This window comes from Olea europaea, unplaced genomic scaffold, assembly GCF_002742605.1.
Source record: "Olea europaea var. sylvestris unplaced genomic scaffold, O_europaea_v1 scaffold1008, whole genome shotgun sequence".
NCBI lineage: Eukaryota > Viridiplantae > Streptophyta > Magnoliopsida > Lamiales > Oleaceae > Olea > Olea europaea.
Window position 1 is genome coordinate 14744 of NW_019227399.1, and position 13451 is coordinate 28194.

The 13451-nt window shown below is 35.1% G+C and overlaps 2 protein-coding genes across 2 annotated transcripts; one reads left to right on the top strand and one right to left on the bottom strand.

Annotated features, from left to right (window-relative positions):
* The first annotated feature begins 700 nt into the window (after window positions 1-700).
* On the top strand, window positions 701-2631 carry LOC111372531 (vinorine synthase-like). Its single transcript, XM_022994877.1, has one exon. It carries the CDS (start codon window positions 1064-1066, stop codon window positions 2417-2419), a length of 1356 nt encoding a protein of 451 aa, XP_022850645.1. The 5' UTR covers window positions 701-1063; the 3' UTR covers window positions 2420-2631.
* Window positions 2632-3049: 418 nt separating this feature from the next.
* Window positions 3050-13102, bottom strand: LOC111372532 (pre-rRNA-processing protein TSR1 homolog). The gene is made up of 21 exons (XM_022994878.1): window positions 12861-13102; window positions 12696-12772; window positions 12434-12544; window positions 12239-12370; window positions 10681-10731; window positions 10449-10589; window positions 10226-10348; window positions 9991-10068; window positions 9230-9322; window positions 9042-9161; window positions 7790-7873; window positions 7349-7447; window positions 7014-7208; window positions 6353-6428; window positions 5816-5919; window positions 4911-5167; window positions 4734-4820; window positions 4417-4647; window positions 3917-3995; window positions 3773-3806; window positions 3050-3613 (listed from the first exon to the last, which is right to left on the bottom strand). Exons 1-21 carry the CDS (start codon window positions 12949-12951, stop codon window positions 3486-3488), a joined length of 2391 nt encoding a protein of 796 aa, XP_022850646.1. The 5' UTR covers window positions 12952-13102; the 3' UTR covers window positions 3050-3485.
* Window positions 13103-13451: the final 349 nt, after the last annotated feature.

Sequence of the window (13451 nt, forward strand, 5' to 3'; positions counted from 1 at the left end):
GCTTGTGACAAACGTTCCATCAGTCATTCGAATAAGACCTCTGAGCAGGCGATCTCTTGGGAGAAGTGACTGTGGAGGAAGCTCCTTGTGGTTAAGAGGCTCGTGCATCAGCTTCGGGGCTTCGACCATTTGACAAATACTTCCACTTGAGGACCTCAGCTACATTCAACAGGTTCCATGCTTCGAGTCATGGGCCTCGGTAGTTGGACTTCGACAGACTCGCGTACATTGGATCGAGGAGCCTCGGTGGATGGACCTCGGCTTGAAGCACTTCGGATATAACCCACCTCGACAATGTGTGCCACCTCGACAGGAATGCCACGTGGATCAGGATGAGTGGGCCATTGGCCCAGGTGGATAGGACAGGTGTGACAACACGCAACAGTAGGCATAATGGACCGCGAGCTATATGTGTTATAAACTTTAACACCATCATTAATTCGGCTGTTAAATTTCTCCTTCAACCGGTAATAATAATGGAAGTTTTAGGAGTTAAAAAGCCACTTGGAAGAAAGAAAATAAAAAAATATATAGGAAATGAATGCAGAACATGGACACTCCTAACTGGCCTATTTTTTCTTCGTTTGGTTCGGCATTGATTTGCACCCCGTGTGCATGCACGTGGATATAACCTCCACACTATACATGATTACACCCTTCCAAACTATAATCATATATATGGTCGTTACCTTTATCATTTTCCTATATGAGACAACTTTCTCACAGTTCTCCTTCAACACGAAATCATCATCCAATGCATCAACTTAGAGATTCAATTTCTCATTCATCCGAACATCAATTTTGGCAAGTAAATAACTGATTTCAATAATCTCGAGGAGGAGAACACAAATCAATTCTGATCTTTCAAAATGAACGAACAGGTCCATTCAAAATTATGTGAAAGCAGCCCATTAGCCATTTATTTTTTCCGATACTAGCTACTCATGCAACTCCGCGTACTGCACGCAAGTCTCTCATAAGAAAGTAGAAGTTTACCAGAATTGTAAGTTATTAGTTTCTCCTAAAGAATCTACTGCTGATACTTTCTTGGAAGTTGATCACAATGGAAGTTGAGATAATTTCAAGAGAAAACATCAAGCCCTCTTCACAAACACCTCATCACTTGAAAACCTACAAACTTACACTGTTAGATCAAATCATTCCTCCTGTTTATTATCCAGTTCTCCTGTATTTCCCCGCAGATCAGCCTAATTTCAGTGCAGATGTTGAATTCATTTCTCACAGAATACTACTTCTGAAACGATCACTTTCTTTGAGTATAACTCGTTTCTACCCGTTTGCTGGAATAATCACAGACAGTCTATCTGTTGATTGTAACGACGAAGGGGTTCCTTTTGTCGTGGCTAAAGTCAGAGGTTGTCTATCGAATTTTCTCGATCAACCTGATCTTCAACGGGTTCAAAGTTTCCTGCCTTTCGCGTTTAGTTGGGATGAAAAAGCACAGGGATCGAACGTTTTAATGATACAAGTGAATGTTTTCGATTGTGGTGGACTAGTGATTGCCATAAATGTATCCCACAAAGTAGCAGATGGCATAACACTCTGTACATTTTTGAAAGATTGGGGCCTAATGGCACAAGGGTCTAGCCAAGAAATATTTCCTGATTACATGGCACAATCTATTTTTCCACAGATAAATAGCCTGCCAGACGAAAAGCACTTATTTTCTGATATTAAGCACTTCTTGAAAATAGCCAAGTACGTTCCAAGAAGATATGCTTTTGATGCCTTGGCCGTATCCACACTTAAGGCCAAATCTACAAGCTCAGCGGTCAAATCCCCCACGCGTGTTGAAGTTATTTCAGCATTCATCTGGAAATGTTTCATGGCTGCAAAATCTGGTTCATCTTCGACATCTTTACTGACTCATGCGGTGAACTTGAGAAGAAAAACCGTGCCGCCCCTTTCTGAAAATTGTTTTGGGAATTTCTTATGGATAGCAGCAGCACAAAATAGTAATGAAAACGAGACAGATTTGAGAACCCTGGTGAGCAAAATAAGGGAATCGATAAGTGAAATTGACGATGACTTTGTTAAGAATATGCAAAGCGAAAAAGGGTGTCCTGGTTACTATGAAAATCTTGAGAAAACTTCACAGAGGATTCCTAAAGAGTCTGGAATTTTGTGTTTCAGCAGTTGGTGTAAGTTTGGAATATATGATATCGACTTCGGCTGGGGAAGGCCAATCTGGGCATCCAACTGTGTACCTGCGTATTCAGAATCCCTATTGCTCAATAGTGTCACACTAATGGACACGAGATCTGGGGATGGAATTGAAGCGTTAGTGATTCTAGATGAAAAATATGTTGCAGCATTCGAAAACAATAAGGAGCTTCTGGCTTTCGCTTCCATTGATCCTAGTCCAATGGTACTAGGGAAGCAGGCATTGCTTTCATAAATCTTGCTGAGCTCTTGAGCAGTATCTCTACTACCTCAGCAACTTCATGTTATTCTCTTTCTTGTTATAATGTATTGTTTGTTTTTCATTAAGCGCAGCCATGTAAAATTTGTGTTTTCTCTTTAGCTTTTATCACCTATTTAAAGCTTGATTAGACTCAAGATGATAAGGGCTTTATATGATGATCAGCAAGACACTTCCCTTTTCAAGATTATGCTATGTTATTTTCTGTAGAAATAGTATGTTTAGTACACAGTAATAAACACTACACATTACAATACATGATACTATCTCAAGTACTTCAATAGAATGAAGAAACTAGTGACAATCTACTGTCAGGTAGTGTCAAATGTTGTGCAGTCAAATTTACTAAACAAGATGCAACAATTTCTTAGAGAGATTTCATATTCTTTCTGATACCCAAAAAAAATAAAATAAAATAAAATTATAATAATAATAATAATAATAATAATAATAATAATAATAATAATAATAATGATTATGATGATGAAATGAAGACTGGAAAGTAAAGTTTTGTTTCACAAGACAATTCTTCACAAGATGTAAAGAGAAGAATATTGTATTGATTTTATCATAAAACAAATTAACAATCAAATATTGGCACACATACAACAGAAATCTTGTCTTGTACAAAAACAAATACATTTGGTATGCCAGATTCGATTGTGATTAAAGAAGAAACATAATAAAAATCTAGTTCGTTTTACTATGCAGTGCTGTCTAAACTGCATATCAAGCATAAGCTAAACGGCTTATCAACATAAACTATACAGACAAAATTTTTGCTTCCCCCAAATTGAAGAAACCAAATGAGTGTGTTGCAAGCTGCATTTGGACAAGCCAGAAAACTCAAAAACTAATGATCAAATCTGAACCACAGCTTCATTCCCCTTGGCATGTAAACACGATTTCTCCTGCATTTGGACAAGCCAGAAAACTCAAAAACTAATGATCAAATCTGAACCACAGCTTCATTCCCCTTGGCATGTAAACACGATTTCTCCAACAATGAGCTCCACAGAAACCGTCTGCTTCCGATACATGACTAATTTAGCCAAGCACTTGGAAGTGGGAACCAATATCGGGGCCACTTCGGGTATGTGCGCTTGTATAAACTCAAGCAGACTGTGTCGTGCTGCTGAAGGACCCCGTTGAAAACACATTTCATTACCCCTGAAAAAAGATGGGGAGAAAACTTGTTATCCAATAACGTGATAAAGGTGGACTTTGATCGATTATCATAATTTCAATATGACAGAAATATAAATATATATATATATATATATTCATAGAATGTCAAATCATGTGTCCCAATAGGTTCTTTAATACGACCACAGCGTCCACACTTGGTCCAAACTTCAATCGGCTGCAACCAATAAGAAGATCACCAAGGGAAGAAAAAGAAATGGTCAGACCGTTACAAATGCATTTATTCAATTAAATACAGTAACATACTGAAGTGTTAGCAGTACTTGCCTTGAACCATCTCACGTCCTCTGGATTATGAAACATGTATCTTACAGTTGCTTTCTTTTTAGAAACACGTTCAGGATAACTGCACAAGATACAAATTGTGTTGTAAAATTAGATAATAATATTCCAACAAATATGTGAGTTGGTAACCTATCAGAATTCTTTCTGTACTTTTGTCATGCACAATCCCAAAAGCTGGAAGAACAAAGCATGGAGCATGATTTTAGTTGAGTATAATTTGCCCCTACTTTTAGTTGAGAATGACTTGACCCTACATTTACCAACTTGAAGCTTTTTAAATATGACAATCAAGGACTGAGGGCAGCCTCAATTAATAGTGTCACCAACTAAACTTGCATAAATGAATGCAAAAGCTACATTCAGAAGCATGATCACAACCCTTGCATACAGCCTAAAATGGAGGCAAACACAACTTCAAAAGATCCCTATTAATTAAGTACGCAAGTGTAGAACATAGAACATTACTAAAAATAGTTTCTTACCCAGATAAAATAATTTTCTTAAGGATAATCCTATCAGGATCTATACTTTTCAAGGAACCAACAGCAGCAACAGTAGGGATGGAATCTTCTCCCTCACTCTTCAAAGCAATTAGAGGAAGAGAAGGAAAAGAAATTGGAGTGTAAATTGAAGCTACTGAAAATTGCCCAGCATGAAGAAACCTCTCCATTTTGTGCTTGTCAGAATTGATATTATCTGAAGAAAAAATTGGCCTGATCATCAAAAAGAAGACAGTTCAGAGAGTGAAAATCGAGGAGCCATGTAAAAGAAAAACAAAAGACAGTAGGAAGAAAAGAACCTCGATAAGAACTGGCAAAAACCGACACGGAATAGGAGGAGTTCTTTTGCTTTGATAGGAGCATCATATGTGTCATGCTTCCTGATGCTGCAAAACACCGAAATAAAATTGTATCAAAAACCATAAGAAAGTCTTAACAGAAAAGGAGGGGGGAATGGAAGATGTAGGAATAGGTACCTGAAATGGAGGACAGAAATTTTAGATTCATGCTGCAAAAGACCAGAGGATATGACCGGCATTTTCTTAGCCAACATGCATAACTTGGATGCAACACCTTTTGGTACTTCCTTGATATGAATTCTTGCATATGAGCCAACAGGTATACAATCATTGGCATCTTGCTCCATATCGAGTGTTCTAGCAAGAACATGCTTCTGTGTTCTTGTAAAATTGTCAAATGCAAAAATTCTAGCATATTCCTGAGGAAGAGATTCCTAGAAAATCATATACAAGATGTTCAGTTCCAGTGTTCACAAATAACATTCAATCTGTTCCTTGTAAAAAACAAGTACATACTTTGGGGTCCCATGAAGATGTTCTGAAAGATTTGACACCTCTGTACTTGGCAAATCTCTTTCGAGCAGGAACATCCAATGGGGTATCCACTTCATCGGGAAATTCTGAATTGTAATTTAAAAAAAAAAAAAACGCATTAGAAAACAACCTTGACGATAGAGAATAACTCTCCCAGCAGAAAAATACTAAACTAAAATTTCAAATAACCTAAAGGAACACAACTACCCACTTCATCCTGGGATAACAGAAAAAGGTAATCTATTTTTTCTTAAAACAAAAGGTTAATCCTACTCCTTTTATTCAACAAAGCATCACAATGCATAACCGTGATCGCGCAACACTCATAAAGTTAAATCCACGTCTCTAATATACAAAGGACCAAAATATTCTTCGAAGCCACACACACACCCCATAGATGCATCTCCAATATAGTTTATACATCCACGTGACTTAACAGAGTATGTTTGAAATTAACTCCTATCAAGCAAACCATAGCTTTAGAGCTGCAAAAACAATGTAAAAATTAGAAAAGTACCCTCATCTTCAGCATGTTCACAAGTACATACTTTGGGGTCCCATGAAGATGTTCTGAAAGATTTGACACCTCTGTACTTGGCAAATCTCTTTCGAGCAGGAACATCCAATGGGGTATCCACTTCATCGGGAAATTCTGAATTGTAATTTAAAAAAAAAAAAAAAACGCATTAGAAAACAACCTTGACGATAGAGAATAACTCTCCCAGCAGAAAAATACTAAACTAAAATTTCAAAAAACCTAAAGGAACACAACTACCCACTTCATCCTGGGATAACAGAAAAAGGTAATCTATTTTTTCTTAAAACAAAAGGTTAATCCTACTCCTTTTATTCAACAAAGCATCACAATGCATAACCGTGATCGCGCAACACTCATAAAGTTAAATCCACGTCTCTAATATACAAAGGACCAAAATATTCTTCGAAGCCACACACACACCCCATAGATGCATCTCCAATATAGTTTATACATCCACGTGACTTAACAGAGTATGTTTGAAATTAACTCCTATCAAGCAAACCATAGCTTTAGAGCTGCAAAAACAATGTAAAAATTAGAAAAGTACCCTCATCTTCAGCATGTTCTTCTTTAATTTTTCGAATTTGTTCCTCTATATGTTCTTTTGTTAAGTTATCACCTTCCTGCAACACAAATCAGCATTTTACGCACGGAACACAGAAGTAACTAATGGGAGCACAATTAGGAACAAAAAAAGTGTCTCAGAAAAGTTTATAAAGTATACTTCCTTCTAAGAGAACATGTAAACTCTATCATTTAAGAAAATTGCTTGATTTATGTTTTTCTAGATATATATGACATATATATGATGTAACATGCAATATCAGAATAAAAATATACACTATACTAATGGTGTGTACAATAGCAAACTATTAAAATTTAATATTGCCCAAAATCCACAAAATCAAGTAGTGGACAAAATTAGCTAACACGGCGGTGGAGGATACTTCATGGATTAAATGAAGCTTCTCGTTAACAGCATATTATACCAACAAAGTTCAGCATTTTCGTTTTGGATACAAAACAAAAAAGGAATCAAGCCTTTGTGTAGCCCGTCATATAATATGCTATGCTAATCTGCTATTTCAGCTAATATGGTTTTGATCATAGAAAGGCACATTATTTCAAGAATGCATTATCAGTGATCGGGAACGGCTTCTTACTAGTTGGAGCTAATCGAGTGGGATATATATGTATCAAATACTCACCATAACTATAGAATCAGTTTCAGTTTCTTCATCAGATTCTCTCAAAAAAAGGGAACCCTGGTCATCGTCAAGCTCAAAGTCCTCATGCTTCTGGACAGGAAAAACGCTCTCTACATCGTCCAGCACCATACCATCATCTTCATCCTCATTAATATAAACTTCATCAGCATCAGAATCATCCACAATCCAAGCAGCCTGCGAAATTTTGAGAACAATAATTACAGTGAAGATATATTACCTTCAGGTACCTCAGTGTCAAAATAACAAAGCACAGATGACAGATCAAAGAATGTAAAGAGAGAGAGACTTTATAAAAATGGAGATGAGGACCACACCTGGTAGTCAGAGGTGCCCCAGGAAAGTTTCTTCTTTTTCTGTTTTCTCTCCTGGTGGTTTTGGTCGGCTTCAGCCATTTCTGCTTCTGTTGGCCATGTCTAATGATGATAGAATTGTTACCATCAATAACTTCATATAATTTTTCAAATTGGAACAATTCAGCAAACTTAGAATGGAAAGAGAGAATAATAAGCTCTATGGTTAGAAGGATTCTGGCATAACATATCGTGTACATAACACAAGTAATTTACCAATGACCAAGAAAAGCAGATTTGCCGCATGAGGTATAAGTTTGAAGGAAACAAACTAAAATCTTAAAAAAGTAGGCCCTGAATTGCATGTTATAAAATCTGAAAATTTTACAGAGTACTAATACTAACCAAGGCCTCAGTTTCATTGTCTAGATGCTGAATATAAAAACTAAATGAAATGTTATTAACCTGTTCTCCCACCAATGGATCAGGGGCATTTTCGACAAGTAAAGACTCTTGCTTCAACGGAACTGGGGTAAAGCAATGCATGACCTGCATTATTTTAAAGAAACAGTATGACTAATATACAAAAGAACAATAAAATGCTGTCATGTAAAGTATACAGGATAGTCTCAATAATACTGGAATGTTTACATGATGGTAGTAATCAAACTTTCCAGATGTGAAAAGACATGTGACTCTACATTAAAAGCTCTAAACGAAGTAGTTTATAGACTTAGAAGTACAGCGAAAAGAGCAGTCTTTTCCTCCACCCTTCCATACAAGAAAATTTGAGGGGGGAGGGGGGGGGGGGGAATACATACACATATATAACACTAGTGGAAAAGTAGGCAAGAAACACTCAAAGAAATAAGGGCCCCAAAAGAGAGTTTATCATCTCATGTTTAGTAGAAGAGAACGTCCTTATTTACTTTAATATGTTAGAGACCTACATTCAATTTCCTTTTCCCAACTCAGTTATTTAAAAGGGACTTCTAGAACTACAGCCATCTAGGTAAATCAATCAGATTCAATAGTTTGTTTACGTATAGGAAAAAAAAAACCTCGCTTAACATGCTTGAAAAGAAAGCTTCTTGGTGAAACTAAAAAAGCTTCATAAAGATGTTCAACATTGTACCATACTTCGGTTCAAATATTTGGACCTTTATATTTCTTTCAGCAAAAATCGCACAATAAGAACACAGAGATTATTAGGGGTGAGAGAAACCATGTTCATTAACATACTAAAACTGTATCAGGTGATTGCACAAAGATACAAACACATATTGTTCGTCATCCAAGTGATGTAGAATGAGAAAGAGAAAGAGAAGAGAGAAGAATTAGAGAATTGGGAGAGTTACTGATACACTGAATATGTCAAATTAGTTGTCTTATTTAGAAATAATAAGCCCCACTCATACATGAAAATTTCCCAAAGAAATGAAAATGTAAAGTAACAGGATGGTAAGAAAATAAATTAAAATCACTAATTTTCATGCCAAAAATGCATAATTTTGGCAAGTGTGCGAAGGAATCTCTATCATCAATACTTGAGGTTTTCTTAAAGAGTATCAGAGACATGTGAATTAAACATAAAGTAACTTTCAAATAAATTACATGTTGCAAAATACAGGGTAAATGGCATTGAGTGTAATTCATTTTTCTATTACTTCTTTATTTTAAACACATATATCTTGCCAATATTGGGGACTTTGCCAACCTGTACATTTGTGTCATCTGATTCCATGTAGTCCTCTCCTTTCCTTGCATTTACAGGACACGGATCCCTAAGAAGTTCAATTTTGGACAACTGGAAGTCCCCTGCACCAGCAACATGAACCTAATCCAAGACCATTTAGACTCTGAACAGATTTCTTAGATACAAATCAATAAAACTAATGATGCTACCAGCTGATTCACTGAGAGGCCATGAGCACGTATATAACCAGTGAGGAGAAGGGTACATTTTCCTGAATTGCATTCATCAGCTACAATATCAACCTGTATTGCAAAATTCTTCATGTGTGAAACCAGTGTGATCATTCTGTAATTACTATCTTTCAAGTCATAAAACTTTTTAGAGTTTCCTAAGAGTAACTGATATCATCTTGCCAGCAATATATGATGCCACATTGGGCAGGCCACAGGTAGTCAGTACTCACTTTTGAATTTGGAGTAGATTTTCAGGTTTCAGAGCAAGTGTAAGAAAAAGTCTAAAATTAGGGCCCCAATTTTCATAGGCACAAGATAACTTGGTCACAATTCTCATCCTTGATTGAGTATTATTATCCATTGCCCCAATTTCATGGGGCCAAGTTTCATGGCACAAGATAACTTGGTCCCAATATCAAGGAGCTTCACGCAATTTACAACTGGTTAAATATCAATACATTTAACGAGCCTTCATTACACGTCAAACATACAATGGGAAGAGATCATGGATTTTGAAATGAAAGGAAAGATAGGAAGTGCTAAGCAATGCTGAGTTCTGACAACTTACAAAGAAACAGATTTTAGAACAATGAAGATTGTCAATTGAAAAAAAAAAAAAAAAAAAAAAAAAACAAAAATATTCAGAAGAAGGGAAGGGGCTAAAGAAGTACAATCTAGTAAAACAAGTATGTAATTTACCAGCTTGAATAAGAATTTGGTTCAATGGTCAATTATACCTTGTGGGACATAAGGTAAGGCCGCTGGTTTTGCCAATGAGGAACAGTAATCCTTTGCTCCTTGAAATGCTGCATAAACTGGAACACATAAAAGAAGAAGAGACACGCTTGAAAAAAATTATATCCCGTGATCTCAAGATGAAAATGTTTAATGGAAGACAAATAATAAATTACTCAATTTTACAAGTAAACCCCAAATTAAGAGGCTTTAATCAAGTATGCGTAATGAAACTACCTTATGCAACTCATCCTTTGTATCTGCCGGGTAAAACTCACAGTTCTCAGGAAATTCTGAAGCAATGCTAGAAGTGCACATCTTCTTCAAGTTATTTTTCTTCTTTATATCGTTGGGTAGATCCTAAAGATATGTACAAATTTTTACAATATGTCCATTAATATCTTTTCAGTAAACATAAAAATTGGCAACTTGAAAGAATGACAATGGAGAAAATACTTACACGGATCAGCACCACAGTGCTTGGTAGACCAAGAGTTCTGAACAGGGAAAGGCATTGAGATCTAAATGAATCAATAAAATGACCATTGCCGTCTTCGTGTAAAGAGGTGGGAGATGCTATAAAACCAATCAAATCAGCAACCTACAAAAAATGTCAACGAACTCTAATGAGAGTTATACGATCCATACATAAGCAAACACAGCTGTAAAACTCCAACAGACAAGCACAGTACCTTAGCCATTTCCATGCATGCCAATAAATCACCATGAGGTGCTTTCAAGACCTATAGGAGACCATTTGAGTTAGTTATGTTCCAACTTCTGTGAAGAACAAAAGATTGTTAATCAACTACTTAGATTCTCCAACAAATAGATATTATGAAGTATCCCATTTATGTCATGCTTTTATCTAAAACTAAAAGCCACAACTAACGAGCTAATAGTTAAGAACAAATTTAATTAACAATATGCTTCCAAAATTATTCAAAAACATTGAAAAAATACCCTCCTTTCAAGTTAAAGTGGGAAAGATTACAATCTTTAACTTTACCTTCATTTTCGTCTAAATTCCAACTCAGAAACCCTCATCAAAATGTAGTTGCCAAAATATGTTTCATCTATTCACTAGGCTAATACATATTTCAATGCCACCAAACATCCATAGAACATCAATTCTGGCAGACTATTTAAATTAATTAAAGGACGAGCAAACATATAAAACAGAAAGCCAATGGACTAACTCAAAACAATTAAGCAGACTTTAAAAATTAGTATAAGGACAAACAAAGTGATGGTAAAAGAAAGCAACTAGACTAAGGCTTGGTTTGGTATTGACGTGCTTTTAACAAAATCAGCTTTTTATTGTGCTGTAAATATAATTGACCACAGGAAGAATAAGTTAATGGTTTGGTAAACTTTTGTTTCAAAATTACTCTTATGTTTCATTTTAGCATTTCAAAGTTTGGCAAATAAAAATGATTTAGACTTGCTTATATACTATTACTGAACTGAAAATTCATTTATAATGTCATACTGTATAATTATTATTATTGATAGCATTGTAAAATTTAATTTTTACTCTTATAACAATATGCAATATTATTAAATATTTTTCTAAGAACATAAATTCACCATAATTATTTTAAAATGAAAACATTAATATCTACTGAATATCAAAGTTTATAAAATTAACACGTGGTCCATATGGTAGAAAATGAATTAATTAAATTAACTAGGATTAAAATTGATATTTTAATTATAGATAATTGGAGAAGCTAAAAGCATAATCAGATCATCTGAAAAGCAATCTTTAGCTGCTTCTCAAAGTATTTTTTCATAATTATTTACCAAACACCTTAAAGAACTTTTCATTTTTGAGAATCAAAAGTAAATCCCAAACAGGGTCTGGCTCAAAATATTTTTCTAAGAACATAAATTCACCATAATTATTTTAAAATGAAAACATTAATATCTATTGAATATCAAAGTTTATAAAATTAACACGTGGTCCATATGGTAGAAAATGAATTAATTAAATTAACTAGGATTAAAATTGATATTTTAATTATAGATAATTGGAGAAGCTAAAAGCATAATCAGATCATCTGAAAAGCAATCTTTAGCTGCTTCTCAAAGTATTTTTTCATAATTATTTACCAAACACCTTAAAGAACTTTTCATTTTTGAGAATCAAAAGTTGGGCTCTAAAATCAAATCCCAAACAGGGTCTGGCTCAAAACAATTGCCACCATAATTTTACACTCAAGGTAAATTAACTATTTAAGAGCCTACCGTGGCTCTCAGCTTGTACTCCACAGAGGCAACGGCTGGAAAAACAGTATTGTTTCCCTCCCCAGACAACAATGCCAGAATATCTTCTTCAATTGCATCCAAGTTCACAGAAGCAGAAAGACCAAAGAGTACCTACAATGATATTTGCAAGTCGGAAATAGATAAATTTTTAATTTCTTTTCTCTTGCTTATTACATTAGTCATTGTGAGGCTACAAAAGGCACTTATAATAACACGGGGAGGACTTTTTGTTCCAGATGATGCCCTCTTCTCTTTCAAAACCGCTGCTCTCTTCTGCTCCCTCATCTACAGGTTAACAATGGTTTAATCAAAAACCAAATCCAATATATTTCAATAAGTAATACTGGTCTAATAATCCAGAAATTCTACGCCAAATACAGACATGTATACAACTATACCCGGAAATAAATATCAACTTAATCGGAGAAAAATATACCAGTTTGTTACGCTCCAAGCGAGCAGCTTTGGCTCCTTTGGCAACATTGCGCTCAGATTTTGAAATTTTACTCTTGTCTAACAGAAACAACAGAATAAGATTTCAGAATTTGTAATTCGAACAAATTACAAAACTAAAAGTCCAAAATATAACAAAAAATATCACCTTTCTGGGAAATTTTGTGGATGTTACGTGAAGATTTAGAAGCGAATCTAGTCTTGTGCGGCTTGTTGACTTGAAGAAGAGAACCCAACATGGCTGTTACCTTGAGTGCCCAGAATGGAGTTCAGTCCTGGGAAACATTGGCAATTGGGGCTTAGTCAGGGGAACTATATATCCCGCATGAACTTATATTTTAACGTCCCTTCCTGAACTGAACTTATTAGAAAGGGGGAGTTGATTAAAGGCCTAGTCAAATAATGTATTCTGTTAATTATGTGAATCTCAATGTTTTTTTTTCTTGGTCAAATTGCCTCCAATTACAAAATACAATAAATAAACAATATCAAATGTCAAAATATCCCCATCATAAGAAAAGACTCAAACACTCATATCAATCCAATTAATTTCAAAATTCAAGTTTAGGTTTTTAAATCATAATTACGTATTTTCTCATCTTCAACTACCATACTTGCTTCTCTAAAATTCTCTTATCTATTATATTCTTCACCTATTTTGAGTATCCTTTGAGTATTTGAACAAGAGTTTGATAAGCATACTATCTACATTGAAAAATTTCATTACATTTGAAAGAAA